At 37.3% G+C, this 17,152-nt stretch overlaps 2 protein-coding genes across 5 annotated transcripts in view; one reads left to right on the top strand and one right to left on the bottom strand.

The window, feature by feature from the left end:
* Positions 1-17,152, bottom strand: part of vapal (VAMP (vesicle-associated membrane protein)-associated protein A, like) — a 145,247-nt gene that overhangs the window by 13,056 nt on the left and 115,039 nt on the right. The gene's annotated exons all lie outside the window — the stretch shown is intronic.
* Positions 1-17,152, top strand: part of epb41l3b (erythrocyte membrane protein band 4.1-like 3b) — a 79,490-nt gene that overhangs the window by 48,896 nt on the left and 13,442 nt on the right. For 3 of the 4 annotated variants that reach the window (XM_055228716.1, XM_055228715.1, XM_055228714.1), the window contains exons 10-13: positions 1,646-1,743; positions 2,571-2,746; positions 3,340-3,536; positions 14,022-14,072. In XM_055228716.1, coding sequence (XP_055084691.1) covers positions 1,646-1,743; positions 2,571-2,746; positions 3,340-3,536; positions 14,022-14,072 — 522 coding nt within the window. Of the gene's footprint in view, positions 1-1,645; positions 1,744-2,570; positions 2,747-3,339; positions 3,537-4,330; positions 4,895-8,530; positions 8,585-9,777; positions 9,814-12,999; positions 13,186-14,021; positions 14,073-17,152 lie in introns of all 4 variants that reach the window. The other variant, XM_055228713.1, reaches the window with a different exon arrangement.

Raw genomic sequence — 17,152 nt, 5'->3', positions numbered from 1 at the left:
TTATCTGTTACAGCTTAGGCCATTTAATTGTCTATTTAAAAACTGGTCTACTGGAATTATCTGTCTTTGTGTCTTAATGTAGTTCAATAGATCTAGCTAATCAACAGAAACTGTATACAAATAGCTCCTCCCTTCAGATAGAAGGCAGTGTCCACGAGCAGTCTGACCAGAACTAAAGCTGAGGCTTGAATGTGCAGTGAAACATTTTCAGTATAAACTTTTGTTAACATTAAAGATGCGCCAATATAGTTTGGCCGATATATCAGGCCAATATTTGGACTTTTTAGTGTATTGGGCTGAAACCCCCAGGCCAATATTTTATTAGATTTTTTTTTTTTTTTTTGTGTGTGGATTTGCTAGTTAGAAAATACATACAAGGCTTTATTTTAACATTTTAATATGAAGAGACAACTGCACTAAATGTGATACACTGCTCCCTTAAAGGTTTGTAGTAAAATAGGGCTGTAGGTCAGTTTGTAGTAAATTTTACTACTAGTTGACAGAGTTGAATTTTTCTTTTACTATGAATCATGCCTTGGACGACTGAGGGATTACAGATTATCGTTTATTGCAATATCTCTCTGGAGCGATATATTTGTTCACCCACTGCTTACTGCTTAAAAGTTTTGAAATTCAGACCTGCAGGTTGAGAGAAATAACTTTTGACCCACATAATTTTAGGAATGTACTCCTGACCAGGGCATCTGGTGTCATGTTCCTGTGAATTTCCATACATACATATATCATTCAGAAGTCCTTGTAAATGCTATGAAATCATAGACGCTGGAGGCAAGATGGGTTACGTTTTCACAGTCAAGTGTCTTGCCTAAGGACAACAACGGTATTCACAAGTGGGAGTGGAGGACTGGCAGCCTGTGGGTCGGGGGCGAAGAAACGATTATTATCTGATTTCTGGAGTCATCAGGTCTTTGAAATGTCCTGTAAACAGTTATATAATGTGAATAATTTGGTTTCTGTCTGATTGTTCACATCTGTGCAGGTTTTGACAAGGGAAATTATGCAAAAAAGGGCAACCTAATGAGTGATTTGAAAATGTTAAAGGTCCTACATTACGCAAAATTGACTCTTGTGAGCTTTAAGCCATGTTATTATGGCTTAAAGCTCACTTATTATTAAAAATACCTGGAGCTGTGTTTTGCTTCATTCACACATGGTTGAATAATCCTTTATTATTAGTCTCCATCTCCAAAGCTCAAAATGCTCCGTTCCACCTTGTGATGTCATGAAGTAGTAGTTTTTAAGTTAACAGCTACCTTTTAGTTCATTAGGGATTCGGTTCCAAGTGATTCTAGTGAAGGTGTGTGAAGTTCAAAGCTCTTCCTTGGAGCTCTTCCTGTATTAAGAGAAGAACTCAGCCTAAATATGCAGGGTGAACAAACAAAACACTGGGAATGTTTTTGACGACATAGATCAGAAAATAGTGCTTTTATTTTGTCTTTTTAAATACAACAGTTACTTTAAAAATCCCTTGATGAACTGCCACATGTCACCAGGTGACATGATCAGATTTCTTTTGTGCATGAAAACTCAAAAAATCTGATCTAATTATTGGCCTCTGATTGCTCTAGTTATCTATATGTGTTTGTTCTCTAAATGCAGTTCCTTTTGTACTTGACTGTTTCAGTTTGAGCAGTTCGAAAGCACCATTGGTTTCAAGCTCCCAAATCATCGCGCGGCTAAACGTCTTTGGAAAGTCTGTGTCGAACATCACACATTCTTCAGGTAAGACAGACATTTATTTCATAATAATTTCAAAGGATAAAAGCTGTATTGTCATAAAGATTAAAGGCATTGTATCTGTGCCTTCACTGTCATAAAAACATGAAAAACAGAACTAGTTCATTTTAAACAGTTTGTAGTGGTCTAAAGTTATTCCTCCGTACCTTATGCATCCAAAGCATCTGTGGCTGCCATGGTCGTGGTTGGCTGCTCTTGCAGCTGGCACACTGAAAAGTTTTTTTTTTTTTTGTTTTTTTTTTTTTTATTATTTGTCTTGGGCAAATAGACATCTTTCCTCTTGCATAGCCTAGGCAGCCACAATCGATGTCAATCAACATGATACAAGAGACAAGGAAAAATAAACAAAAACAGACAGCAAAACACACACAAAAAAAAGAGTATCTCCGATTGCCCAAAAAGGAGTGGGAATACTATACTTTATACTTTTTTATTATTATTATTTTACATTTTTAACTTAATATTTGGGGATTTTGACCAACTAAGAAATGCACCATGTACAGTTCAAATGACAAACAGACAAACCAGACTATTGATTTGAGCAGTTTTATCTCTATCCATGGTAGCTCTGATTGGAGATCGCTATGCTAGCCTGCTAGCTCTGAACTGCTACAGACTTTTTACAACAATGCAATGGGCTTTCCTCACTAAATATAGCAGAAGACATTTCAGAGGAAACAGGGTGTAAATAGTTTGAGAACCACCTGTCTAGCCAAAAAGATGTTTTAATTATTGGGGTCCTATAGCACTGAAACAGTACCACATTAAAAATGTGATTATTTGTTCAAGCATCAGTATTTTTATCCTCATAGACTGGTGTCTCCTGAAGCTCCTCCAAAGAAGTTCCTGAGTTTGGGCTCAAAGTTTCGTTACAGCGGCCGGACTCAGGCTCAGACTCGACGGGCCAGTTCTCAAATTATCAGACCTGCTCCTCTGTTTGAGAGATCCACCAGCAAACGATACAACATGTCCCGCAGCCTGGACGGAGGTGAGCACACGGATATGGGTACTCTGTAACCAGTGTTGGATACAAAATAATTTCTAATATCTTCTAATATTTGTAATATTCTTTAGTGTTACAGTAAAAAATATTTTACTGCACTTTTATGGTTGCCTGGGTTCCAGAATACACACTTCTTCAATACATTATTAAGATGTGAGTCTGGTCACCAGTGAAACTCCCCATTTTCAGATAGACATGAATGGCACACACATGGTTCACCTGTATCAAAACAATTATGGATGCTTAAGCAAAAGGCATCAAACCTAATTTAGAACCTTATAATTCTAAGGGGATGTTTTATTACTACCCAGTTAATTACAAGCCAAGGATTGATCCATAAGTTTCCTGGCACAGACATAGTGCGCAAGAACATTAGCACCATGTATTACAGGATAATGAGAGCAGACTAGCTGTCACATATGTGTATCCATCTATGGCTTGCCTTCCACAGATCTATGAGGATAGATAAGTTTAATGTTATACTGTGGAACATCCCAGCAAAGCAAAACATCTCCATGGAGACAAGAAGCAAGTGCACCTTTAATGTTAAATCACATGTTTCTCTTTGTGTCTTGAAGCTCCCATCTCAGAGAACCACGAGTCTCTGATGAAAGATGGCGGCGCTGGGGTTGTTGTCAAGGGCGACAGCATCATCACCACGGTAACGACAGAGAAGGAAGAGGAGCGGTCCGAGCAGGAAAACCAGGTCCAGACTGAGATCCCAACCACAGAGGCCCAGAGCACAGAGGCAGTCACTGTCAGGCCTGATACCAAGGTAAAGGATATGGGAGTAGTATAGTGTTTGGCTCATTTTAAGATTGTAGTATGACATAATTTTCTTTTTCATAGAATTTGTCAAGAATTAAACAGTAGCATTATTGCAGTATAGATGGTGTGTACTGGTCTTCACCTTATTAAAGTAAAGGGAAATTACCAGTTGGATTGACAAAGTTTCCAAAAATTTTGTGGGGGTTCTTTATCTTATGTCAATGTTTTTTTTTAAAAAGTAAATATGAAATCACATATGGTGGGACTAGCTTACTGCATTAAGAAAATATTTCTACTATCCACCATTGAATACATTGAGAATATGGTATCAGAATATTAACAATGCAACTTATATATTGTATTACTATATTATCTGTAAATGTAATTGGTATAGTATTGGTATAGTCATTAGTTTGGATTTTGGGTTTGGATTAGACATTGACTTTACTTTAAACTGGTCATTTGTAGACCCTTGCAACCTTTTTGCCGTTGTTAGCTCAACTGACATACTTTTATACTGGTCTTTGTAAATCTATTGGTGAGATTTATGTATTGTACAAGCTGCTATTATAATTTCATTCATATTTAAGTTTCAGTGTCTGATTTCACTTCTGGCAGCAGCCGCACAGTTGCTTTGAGCTTAACCCACTGCAGTAGAACTCAAGCTTTCACTTTCTATGCGCTTGACTAATTTTACTTTTCTGTTTTGTCCCTCTTTTGACTCCCCCTATACACTACACTCATAACTGCACCCATATCACTTTTTTCCATTTGTTTATCATTATAATAAACGCACTACAGAGTTCCTCGCATCTGTACAACGAACTCTCTCTCCCCTCCTCTCCAGTTGTATCCAACAAACTTCGCCGTCGCCGTAGAGACACTGCAAGAAAACGCGCTTCGTCTGTCAGCCCGGTTAAAAACGGCGAAAGTTGCAAGCGTAAGCAAGCTAAAGCTGACAGGAAAGCCGCGTTATTGGAGGAGCAAGCGCTTTTGCTATCTGCACGTAAACAGCGGCTCGAAACAAAATCGCGAGGAGGGACCCTTTTCTCTTTCTCCTTGCACCTTCCCGATATGTCCTCCATTTTGGATGAAGACGGATACCTGACTTTCCCGGATTTGTCGGAGATGCGCTTCTTGCCAGAGTGTGCCCAGAATTTCATGGCCATCAAATCGCCATCGCTCATCCCGTGCTTTCTCTTCATCTTTTTCTTCCTCCTTTCCACCTCTTTCTCCATACCATATGCTCTCACTCTCTCCTTCCCGCTGGCGTTGTGTCTTTGCTACCTGGAGCCCAAAGCAGCGTCCCTGACCGCCTCCATAGCACAGGGATACACTGACCAAGACAGTTCAGATGAAGAGGAGGTGTGTGTTCATATGTGCCTCATGTTAAAGCTGCACTATGCAACTTTTTTTGGTAGGCGGTCCATCACCTGCTTGCGTCAATGAAGATGTTATTGTTTAGCCTTCAATATTCCACACTATGGCATTAAACTAATTATCATAGTCATTATTTTGGTTTCTTGTTTATATGATGTAAATTATGACTTATATTAAAAAAGGCGGTATTACACAAAATCTACTTTTTGGAGCTCTACCGTTGTTTCCTCATCAAAAACATGCTTCAAGTTTTACATCATGGTCATCCATGCAGGTTAGAGTAATTTAGTGATATCTCCATGTTCTATTCGACTCCTTGTTACTGTTAGCTGTACAGTCCTATCCAAAACTTAGCCCACGTCACCCATGCTCCATCATAGAAATTTTTCATAACTATACAAAAATATAATACAAAAAATGTGTAATGATTTTTAAAAACCTGTAATGTGATAGCGCTCTGAAGGGAGAAGGATGTCAAAAATGAAAATGAAACTTAAACATGTCAAGTTTTCAGCAAATATAGCATTTTCAAGTGTAATACCCCTTTTTAATTCAGCATAATTTACAAGTGTTTCTATTCAAAAATATCATGAGCCCCTCCACAGATCTGACGTGTAATTTGGCTCTCCTTGAAGATAAGTTTAATGCCGTACTGTGGAACTTTCCAGGCAAACGGTAGAAAAGGTTTCAATGGTAGTCATCTGTGTTTTGAAATAGTTTCAACTTCGTCCAGATGTAGTTTTCAGTCTGATGGTACTGGTCTGGTATGATCCAGGCAAAACGATAACATCTCCATGGACACAAGCACTTGGCAGACCACCCAATAGTAAAGTTCCATAGCACACCTTTAAATAATAATATTAACCCAAACATTGTCCCGTTTGTGTCTGGGGGGGCTTAAGTCTGTCCTGTGAGCCCGTCTACTTTCAGAACCTCATCTCTGGTCACCTCATCAGCAAAGCACATCCTCACTGCACAATGACAATGAATGATGCACTGGCAAGTGTCACCATCACAATCAACATTTCATATGGCATATTTGAATGGCCTTTGTGAAGAAGGGGTTAGCCACAAACATGACAAAGTACTTGCAGCTTGGCCATGTCACAGCCTGGTCGCAGTCCAAAACTACCTACTTCTGTGCATATTTAAATTTCTTACATCGCCCAGCCTTATGTCCTTATGTAATAAAATCAAACATGTAGCAGACTACTTTATCAAACTGTGGGTAGAATCTTTATGTTTGTGGGTTGTGGTAGCTAGCAGTTAGTAATACGGCTTGAAATGCCACCCTCTGCCATACTTGCAGACAGGACCAAAAAGTAGCATAAGTTTGTTCAGATATTAAATCTGTATAAAATTACTAGAATTTTCTTGCTTGGCACACATGCATTGCTTGTTTTTACTGGTCCACTCCAATTTTTTGGCCCCTCCCATAAACACACTGAATAGCTACACAGGCAAATTGATGGTATAATAAGGACTGTGCCAGGCTTGTGAATCACTTTGACACACTTTTTAGAGTCCATAGCTTTGTGCCTAACCCATCTCAATGTTGTCAACTCCCATCACATTATAACTGAATGTCCCAGTTCACAAGTGCATGGAGCAATGAAGCATTTTCTTGTTCATAATTCAGTCCTTCTGTTTTACTCACCGAAGCAGCACAAAATCCAATAAATCATTTAAATCGAACATCAGACGAAGTGGCTGAAGTACCCACAGCTGATTTATAATTTACATCTTTTATAATTTGCAACTCTGATTGCTAATGCAGAAGGGCTGTTCAAGTGCATATGAAAGGTTAGACTACTTATTTCCCTAAAACAGTTAACATCATTATATTTATAGGTCCTATTACAGAAAATTGACTCTTGTGAGCTTTAAGCCAAGTTAGAATGTTGTTACCTCCTCAGAAACGTACCTAGAGTTGTGTCAGAACATGGTGCAATATAGACCCTTCAACTGTTAGCTAGTAACTATACTGTAAACAAGGGCCAAAACTAAATTGAACAGTAATTATGATTTGACTAATTAAATTGTATAACAACACCTTTACTTTATTAAATGATTGTTTAAACTGTTTAAATGTATAAATTGTCCCTGCATTTTGGATGCAATTTTCAGTGTTGATGAAAGTGTTGGGTTTTCCATTTTAGAACTCTGTGCAACTTCCTGTATTTTTTTCAACAAACTGGCTCTTGACTTGTGTAAATTAAGCAAATTAAGATTGCTAGAATTATCGAAAATCATATACTAATCAGTAATAAAACTAGGTACTCAAGTATTGATACTAGAAAAAGTCGCATTCATTAGACAGAAATGACCCTTTCCTGAATGGCCTAATAATGATCTGGAGCTGTATCTGAACAAGTATAAGACCACATAGACTAGTATACGCCCATGGACACCTACAGAACTTACCTGGACGTCTGAGGGATTACATAGGTATAAGACAATATGGTAATATAAAAGAAAGTACCACAATTTGATGTTGAAAATCATATTCTATTCTGTTTTTTATTATCATTGTCGTATTTGAATCGGTATTGAGTATTGAGTCTATTGCTTAAAACCAAAATAGTTTGAAATTTTGGTAACATGACAACACTATTAAAATATGATTGATTTAATTTATTTATTTATTATCATGGGTACTAGTAATAAAGTAAGTAATAAACCTATCATATGCATTTTAAATTCATACCATCACCACATGCATGAAGAGAAGGGGGAGGGCCTGAAAGTCTGGTACCAAATAAAACCTAAATAAAATCCCAAAACAACAATATATGTCCACTCCCATTTACCTAGCCGTAGATTCACTTTGTTGGATTGGTCAAACGTAAAGGTGTTATATTACACAAAATTGACTCTTGGTTTTAAGCCATGTTTTAATACTGTTATCTCATCAAAAACATACATGGAGTTGTGTTTTGTTTCATTCACACATATTTGCGTAGCCCTTTATTACTAGTCTATCTACATTCCCAAAGCTCCAAACGCTCTGTTCCACCTTGCGATGTCATGAAGTGGTAGTTTTCAAGTTAGCATCTACCTTTTATCTTTTCTTCAGTAGAGATTAGCAGTTCTGAAATTGTATGGAGGTGTATGGAGTTTAAAAACACAGTGGAGCAATTCCTGTATTACCACATGACATCACAAGGTGGAGCAAACTGTTCTGTGTTTGAGAGAAGAACTCGGCCTAAATATGCAGGATTTGTGCGTTAAACATGTGTGAATGAAGCAAAGCATTAATGTTATATAATGTCCCCTCATTTTTGATGAGGGAACAATATAACATTATAACATACAGAAAATGGCGTAATATGGGCCCTTTAATCCCTGCTAATCCTGCTCTTATTTCAAAACACGTTTTACTCAATTGTGCAAAGACCTTCCTCTCTGTCTGTCTGCTTTGCTTATTTTTCATTTGCCTCCCCTTTTCTTCTGCTGGTGTTACGTCTATGTGTAGCATTGTCTAACTGTATGTAAAAACTTAATATTTCATTCTCATTCTTTCCATTGGTGGTAAATAATACGTTATTTTGTTGTGAGTAATGTTTTAAACGTTGGGTTTTCTTGTGTCTTTGCTCTCGTGGATTTTTGATTGGTCTGTAGACTGACAGTGAACAGACTGATTTTGCGTTTGATGGAGACATGACCCCAACCGAGGTTTGTACTTAAGAAGAATCGCCATTATAAAGCATGCGGCCTGACTTTAAATGTGTTTCATTTATCAGTGCAAGTTTATATATATGAAGAGAGTGAACGGGGAGGAGGGGCGGGGACTGAAGCTATAAGGAACAGTGTTCAGGCAGCCACACCTTAAACTCCACCCCTACAGCCAGGTGTTTGTAATCAGACACACCTGGTTGTAATCAGTGCAGTCTTTTGTGATGTCACCAACTACTATTGCTAAGACTATTTACTGAAACAGTAGATAGTGTTATTAAAACACCATATACACAGTTTAGGAGCAAACAAGTGAATTTAGTGTTTTAAGTCTAGAACGCACGCACTGCAGACACCATTGCAAATACATGGACTGCATTCATACTTGTCCTGATTTAGCCCTGGTCCAGTCTTGGTGCAGTCCTGGTTTAGTTACAATTTTGTGTGTGCAAGTGTCAACACACCCTTAGTAGTTGAAGCTACAACACTGTATACAATTATCCATAATAGTCAGGGCTTGTTGGTACATGTTTTGTTTATTAGCCGCTGTAACTAGTTATTTTCAAATGTTATCAGAATTACCTCAGCTAAAGTATACTTTGGTTTCATATTGATGGGAATTTAGTACAGTTGGCATAGCAATTAACAAGTCAAAACAAATTCAAAATCTTTTGTATGGTTAGAGAAGTACTCAAAATGGAGAACATGTCCATGTGACTGAAACTCATGTATATGTATGAAATTCAACTGACTGGTGCATGCATTTTTAACATTTACCCCATTACAAAACATTTCATTTCTAGATCATTACATTATTATTCGTTGTTTAGTTTTACCAGATAAAATATTTTATTGTTGCACTGTTGTTCAAGTCCATTGTGTATTCATAGAAGACTTGTTTTTGGTTCAGATTTCCTTCATTGTTCCATCCTTATTTGAAACCATTTTGTACTCAAATTTTTCTTTCTATTATATAATTATATTCAGAATTTGACTCATGCATGCTCCACATTATTCTTGTTTTTCTTCTCTCCCCTTGTCTCCACTCATTTCCCTGTCACCACACTGTTGCACCTGTCACTATTGCTGCACCTGTCACCTCAATGTTGCACCTTTCTAACCCTGTCATCACACTGTAGCACCTGTCACTACTGTTGCACCCGTCTAACCCTGCCTCCTCTTTACTGCTGCAGTCGGAGGTGGATGAGGATTCTGAGATGCGCACACAGGTAGACTCTTAACTTTCACATGTGACAGTGGTTCTCAACTGGACTAAACATGGGACTTAATTTATCCATTATGGCATTGTATTATGTAACTTCATGGAGATGTTACTGTGTGTTTGTCTGAAATGCACCACAGAATCACAGTGTCAAAAATATCATATAAATACATCTTACTGTGAGTCACCGCTCCACAGATCTTTCCTGTAACTTGACCTGGTAGCACGCTCCTTGTCTTTATGGAGAGAGACATTTTTAATGAGATGCTGTGGAATATTCCATCAATTCCAGCAATCAAGACGTTTCGGCTCCCATCCAGAAAGCATTTTTAACTTGATGAAACTGGCTTGAGGCACTAGGATTTATCCTACAATAAATACAGTTTCACTCTAAAACTCCTCCCTTTGGGGCTGGACTTTGTTAACTCATAGGGCCTGAAGCCAGTGCCATCAAATTGAAAATGGCTTTTGGATAAGAGCCGAAATGTCTTGATTGCAAAAACAGTGTCCAGATAACTGCTGAAACCTTCTCTACATTGAACCACTCCTGGACGAATGAGCGATTACACTGTCTGATCAACTTGTCTGCACCAGTGCAACCATAGAATTTCATAATTGTCAAGTTGTACAATATTAAGCCTTTTGGACATACTAAAAAATTTAAATGCATCTTCCCATGACTCAGTTTTGGTCCCAGTCCCCCAGTGTGAGAACCGCTGTTGTCTCTCTGCATCACAGCCCCTCCCTTACAGATGCACTGAGCTAGCGCTAAATATCAGTCATTTATTTCTGCTAAGTCACGCTGGCTCTGCTCCTTCTGCTTTCTCATCACAATATCGGCTCTGCCAAATATCCATTCAATTGGTTAAATACACTTCACTGTTGCTGCTTTCTTATTTATTTTTATTTTTATTTCTGAGGTTTCTAGCTAAACCGGCTTGTTTTAATACTGTACCTATATGTTAATATATAGGTCAGTGTTGTTCAATCTGCTTCTTTTTTGATTTTGTTCCTTCGTAATAATAAACTTGGGTATATGTCTTTATGCTATGAGGAAAAAAATTATAAAACAATCATATTCAACAATGATCCTTGCATTTTGGCCAAACAATAAATTGTTCGTATACATTATAAGGGAAGGAATACAATTAAAACTCTATTCAGAGTGTTGGTGCTGAGATTTTCTGAATATCATTTTTGAGGTTAAGATATTGCTTATTACATTTGATTAAAGTGGACTTATTATGCGAAATGGACTTTTCAGAACATTTAACCATGTTGTAGTTGTTGCCCTTCTCATTTATCCTCTGAAGTTGTATTTAGAGTGATTCACACATCTTAGAGTAATCTTTGTACTCTTGCATTCAAGACGTCATTGCTCCGATCAACCCCAGTTTTCACCATCACCGGTACACATCCACTGCTCTGTACTTACTCGGTTCTCCAATTTTATTTTCTTAATCATCAAATACACGTTGGATTTTGGTAGAAAAAAAAAATCTGCAACTATCCATTAGAGGTGCTGACAGCTGTACAGCTCTTTTGTTGTGATGACGTTTACAGTGATGTCAACTGACTTGTTTTTTTATTTAGTTGTTTTTTGATCAATATTGTGATTTAAAATGTCCAAATTATAACATGATCCACGGGTGCCATAGATTGTTATCGCATACCCAAGCACGATGTCTTCTTTAACAGTATATTTGAATAAATTACCTTACATACATACATTTGGTACGTAAACGGCTCAAATTCAAGTTTAAAAATACATGTTGCATACTGTTGAAGTACACTTTATTCAGAAGTTACACAACTAAAGGTACTACTCTACCCTGCATATGACATTACTTTAAAACTTAAACCTCCTCTCGATGTTGTATCTTTTTACAGTATAGTTTCATAAGACGCGTGAAAGGGGAGAATGTATTTATCCGGCACAGTAATCTGATGCTGATGGAGGTCAGTGAAGATGCTTGAAACGTTTGGTCTTTGGAAACTTTAGCTTGATAATCTAACCAGTCTAACCCTATAGGATTGCCTGACAGTTACATAAGTGTGTTGAGCTAACCATTTTGTTGTGATTTCTTGTGGATTTTGTGCAGTGATTAAAAGAGGAGAAACAAACTAAACCTAACCTAATTTTACAATGAGAATATTTTGAACCATTAACTTAACTTATCATTAAAGTAAAACCGTAAATTTGTGCATAAAGCAAGACATTTTACTATATAGCCAGGTAGATTTTATTACCTGTGTATCTGTATCCGCTCTACTTAATCCAGATTTCATAGTTCATTCATAATAATCATAACTCAAAAATGATGAGGGTTTATTGCTTGCTTTGTTCATCTGATTGGTTGTATATTTGATCCTTTTCAGTATTCTCTTTGTCCTTTGTAAGCTAACATGAAACAAACAAATTGTACCACTGTAGTTAGATGGCTGGCTTGTTTATTTTAACCATTTTGTGCTATTAAAGGTGCTCTATGTAACTTCAATAATAATAATAAAAACAGTAAGCTTAAAATAAATAAGTATATAGTTATAATAAACCAATATTATAGGGATGCACCATTTTGCTATCAAATATCTGCACCGATACTGAAATATCAGCTGGATCGGTTTCATAATATCAGTTAAGACGATATCCTTGTTGGACCTTTAATTGGATGTAAGACCATTTACAGGCTGATTTTGGTATAGAACCTTTCATAATGTGTGAACTTTTATTCATACAAACCTGTTCAGTATTTACTTTAAGGATAGATACAAGTTGCATAACACAGTTGGATCTCATGTGCGATAAGTTACCTGTATTAAGGAACTAAATGTCATTTACCCTGCGGACACTGGTATCAGTTAATATCGAGTATCGGCAGATACTTAAAGTCAAAATATTGATATCGGTATGGGAACTGCAAAGGCTGGATCGGTGCATTCCTTAAAAAATATATATATATATATAATTATATAATGCCATTCCAGGCAAAGCGATAACATGTCCATGGTGGGCTACCCTACAAGAGAAGTTCCATAGTACACCTTTCAAGCAGACCTTTTCATATAAGTATAGCCATTTTGTTGCTTCCTGATGCATTTTGGGCATTCAACTTGCATTTGCGTATCAAAAAGCATGTCTGCTGTTCCCTCCCATATCGGCCCATTTTCAAAGCCTGTACCTGGGTCACTTTAGGACAGCTCCACCCCGGCAGAGATGGTCAAACATCAGACGAATATCAGCGAATTGAAGAGATCCTTCCTGGAGACAGGACCCACCTCTCCAGGTCTGAGCGAGTGGGACAAAAGGCTCACGTCTTCCCCAACGCACTCCCCCAAACTCGACGACGCCCCCATGATTGAACCTCTGGAACTACAGGACGTAAGAAGAGCATGGTTCAAACAAGGCGACTAATGCTTTGTCTATAGTGCAAGAGAGTTTTTAAATGGTGAAATATAGTGTGGTAGTTGATTGAAAACTATTAACTATTTTAATGCATCAGTTAAAAATATTTTGTTTTGCAGTCAAACTGTGTAGTATGCCTTAAATACTTCATCATTGGTCTTGCGGATGATGCCACAGATTTGTAAGAATTTTGGGGGTATATAGTTTCGATAATTTAGATTAGAATTTAGATAAATCTTGATTCTTTGAAACGATTACTTCTATACTGTCTGAATAAACCTGTATAGAAAATAGACCTAATATATTTTATTAGGACTGTGACACTTCTGTCAGTCTATAGATTAGAAAATTGTCCACTCCAGGTTTTGAGTGTCAGAGCCAGTGCACATATCATTCAGGACCGACTTTTCAATTCCAACGTTTGTGTAGTTGAATTTGAGTGATAATTGAAATGATGATTTTAAATTGGTTTAATTGATTCATTGTTACAGTCGTCTTTTTTAATAGGGACCAGCATGGTTTACGTTGTACTTACATTATGTGCTGATGTGGTGCTATCAATTATACAATGACTGTGAGTTATTTAACATGCCTGTTTGTGGCTCAGTTTGAAACATGCATTGGTATTATTGATCTTACTGGGTTAAAGGCGGTTAATGCCACTGGTTTGTAATGTCATCATTTTGTCCAGAGCAATGCTTGGGAGTATCGTATGTGTCCCATCATTATAGACATCTTAGAGATGGGGTATTAGCACTTGTCCAATGTCTGCATGTTTTTCCAGATCTTAAACATATTCTCTTCTTTTTCAGACTAAAGAGCCACCTGCAGAGGAGACAAAGGAGGAACACAAAGCCACCGAGGTAAATCAACTTAGCAGCACTCAGTGCTTATTCTTTACATTTAAGGTCACATTTTATTAAATGGGATAAATATGGTATGCTTGTGCATAACCAGCTCTTCCTGTTGTTACATAGTAGGCTACTTTCAACCCTGCTCTGTAGGGCTCTTCAGACTATAGACTTAGTCATTAGACTTTATTAAATATGCTGTTTTTAATAAGTCATACAATAATTTCTTATTTGCACACTAGTATACTCCAGTAAAAGGCAGTAAAATAGTATTATAATGAATCACAGCTTGTTAGGTCCAAAAATTCAGGGAATAATTCAGTACTTTCAGTGCCTCCTTCTGGCAGTCAGTAAAGACGAAATGGAATGTCATAGTACAAAGCACTGGTGTAGGTTAAAATGCCATTATAGTGAATGAGGCTGGCCAGAGTCCAGTTATGATGTCATCACTTAACTGTACCATAGAAACATTTTGAAGCTTGTGTTTTGTCAAAGTCTCGTGTCCATGTCTCTGTGTCTCTGCTGTCTTCTCCTTCTTTTTATCTTCTGCTTTGCTTTGTGCCTCTTTAACTCTTTCCAATAGTTTTCTGAAAGCCCAGTGTCTTTTAGGCTTCAGGTTTTCTGGTCAAATACACAGTGGACAGTTTGATAACAGACGGCCACACTTCATCTGGTCCTCACGGCCTCAGCCTCTCCGCTACAATGGACGACGATGTATTTATGGACGGGACTTTGAGAGAGGTGGAAGAGAAAACCCCAGATTCACATGATGAGATTTCCGAGAAATCCCTGGCTCGGGTCAGTCCTGGTGCAGTCCGGCAAGAGGTCTCCCAAGCCATTAGTGATAAAAGAGGGATGCTAATTATACTCAAAGAAGCAGAGGATAGAGACAATATAGAAGAGACAAGCGTTTTGAATGAGAAAAATCAATTTGGAAACGCAATTATCGATGAAAATTTGGAAAAAGAATCCAAACAAGATACTTTTGTTGGTAAAAATTACAAACTTAAAATACAAAGCCCTACATTAGAGATTGAAACTGTTATGAATGATATTAGAAGCATTGAATCTCCCAAAAAAGCGATGGCGTTTTGGATTACCGAGGAGGTCAAGACTGAAGGAAAGTCTGATGATCCAGTTCCCGTAGCAACTGAGGAAGCTGTTGCTGTGACTACCAAGGATGCTGATGTTACTGTGACGACAGAGGAGGATGTTGCTATAACAACTGTGGAGGATGTTGTTGTGCGGACAACAGACGAAGAGGTGAAGGAGGATGAGAATGGTTACCAAGAAGAGACGCAACAGCAGAAATCTGATATCTTTACTTTCGAAGTTCAAGATGAGGGAGTGACCAGCGTGGTGAAAATCGCAGCGACAACTTTAGCTGTGGTATTGTAAAAAATAAATAAATAAACAAAAAATTATGAAAATGGCTACTATCATATCGCCACCTCCCATTGCCTCCCTCTTGCAATAGCCCAGCCAAAACAAGTCTAACCACAGCAGCTCTAATGGCAGTGACATGCATGGCTAATTATGCTAGGGATGTAACAATATCCAAATCTCTATGTTATGATGATAGTATAAATGCGTTCATTTATTTATCATTTCCTGTATAATGTTTGACGTAGTATTCTGGAGTGTCTTTAAAGGTGCACTATGTAACTTCTGTGGTAGAAGGTCTGCCACCTGCTTTTCTCTATGGAGTTTTGCGTGAAATCTTCCATCATGCAACAAAAAATTGACTACATTGTGTTTATTCAATTATTTCTACTTGAATAGTACTAGTGCCAAATACTTTTTTACTCTTACTTATTGGACTACGACTTTGTACTTGCACTTGAATAATAATCTTTTTGAAGTAATGCTACTGTTACTCGGACTAAACTTTTTGGCTACTCTACCCTCCTCTGATATTAGTAATACGTTGAAAAAGGGGGTCACAGTTTGATGCCGTACTATGGAACATCAGGAAATTTACATAGTGCACCTTCTATAAAATGTACAAACAAATATTTAATGTCACAATTATTGTCATATATCAAAAATTTAAGAAGCAAGGGATCATGGCCTGTGTAGTTCGCTGCTCTTACCCTGCTGCAAAGGCCACGCAATGGATCTCAGCCCTGTAAGCTAACAGTTAATATTCTTTGCCAATATTGTTACATCCCTACAAATAACAGTCTCTTAACACCAATGTTCAGTAGCAGATGCCAGAAAACCAGTTTGTATTCCAATCAAACTGGCACCTTTTGGTTTTGAGTTGGTTAAAATCATGTTGAAGCTTGCATTTCCTTACCAGCTGGCTCTCTTTGTGTCTGGGAAAGGAAAGAAATAACAATGTTTGTTTTGCTTTGTTGCTGTTTATGCTTTGCTTCAACTTCACTTTCAGTTTTCAGTTTTTAAGCTTTGAACAAGTCACAAAAAATATGGCAATTGCTTTTTCCCTCATTCTCCGAAAATATTTGCTGCCTTTTAACAACTAGGCTCTATTGTATGGCTGTATCTTATTAGGAAATCCCACTGTTTTATTGACAATTCTAGTTGAAAATATCTGAAAGAAGTAAGTTAGTATTTTGATTTCTAATTTACAAAGTTCCTCAATAGTTGCCATCAGACAGTGGAATTCCATACAGTCTAAACACTGAAAGGAGAATAAGTGACATTTGTACTGGCCCACATATCATTGTAATGTTAATTTAAGACAGAGGTGTCCAAAGTACAGCCCAGGGGCCAAATGCTGCCCTCAGCATTTTGTTGGCCCTCAGCCCTCCAGTGGATAGGGAGCTGCGGGTGAATGTCACTACTGACATGTTAAACACTTGTTGAGTTGAAAAAACTTCTGCTTTTCAAAAGGTATGTCTTTGTGTTTTGGTGCTAATGGTAATAATAATAATAATAATAATAATAATAATAATAATAATAATAATAATAATAAATTTTATTTATATAGCGCTTTTCAGGACACTCAAAGTCGCTTCACAGTAGATACAATAATAAAATATCACAAAAATTTACAACATAAAATCAAGCATTAAAATCAAGTATGGTAACTTCTATTAGCATTAACATTAAATCTAACATAACAACTA

Source organism: Periophthalmus magnuspinnatus, chromosome 17 (assembly GCF_009829125.3).
Source record: "Periophthalmus magnuspinnatus isolate fPerMag1 chromosome 17, fPerMag1.2.pri, whole genome shotgun sequence".
NCBI classification, from domain to species: Eukaryota; Metazoa; Chordata; class Actinopteri; order Gobiiformes; family Gobiidae; genus Periophthalmus; species Periophthalmus magnuspinnatus.
Note: the sequence above shows the minus strand (reverse complement) of the source record. Positions and strands in the feature narration are given on the sequence as shown.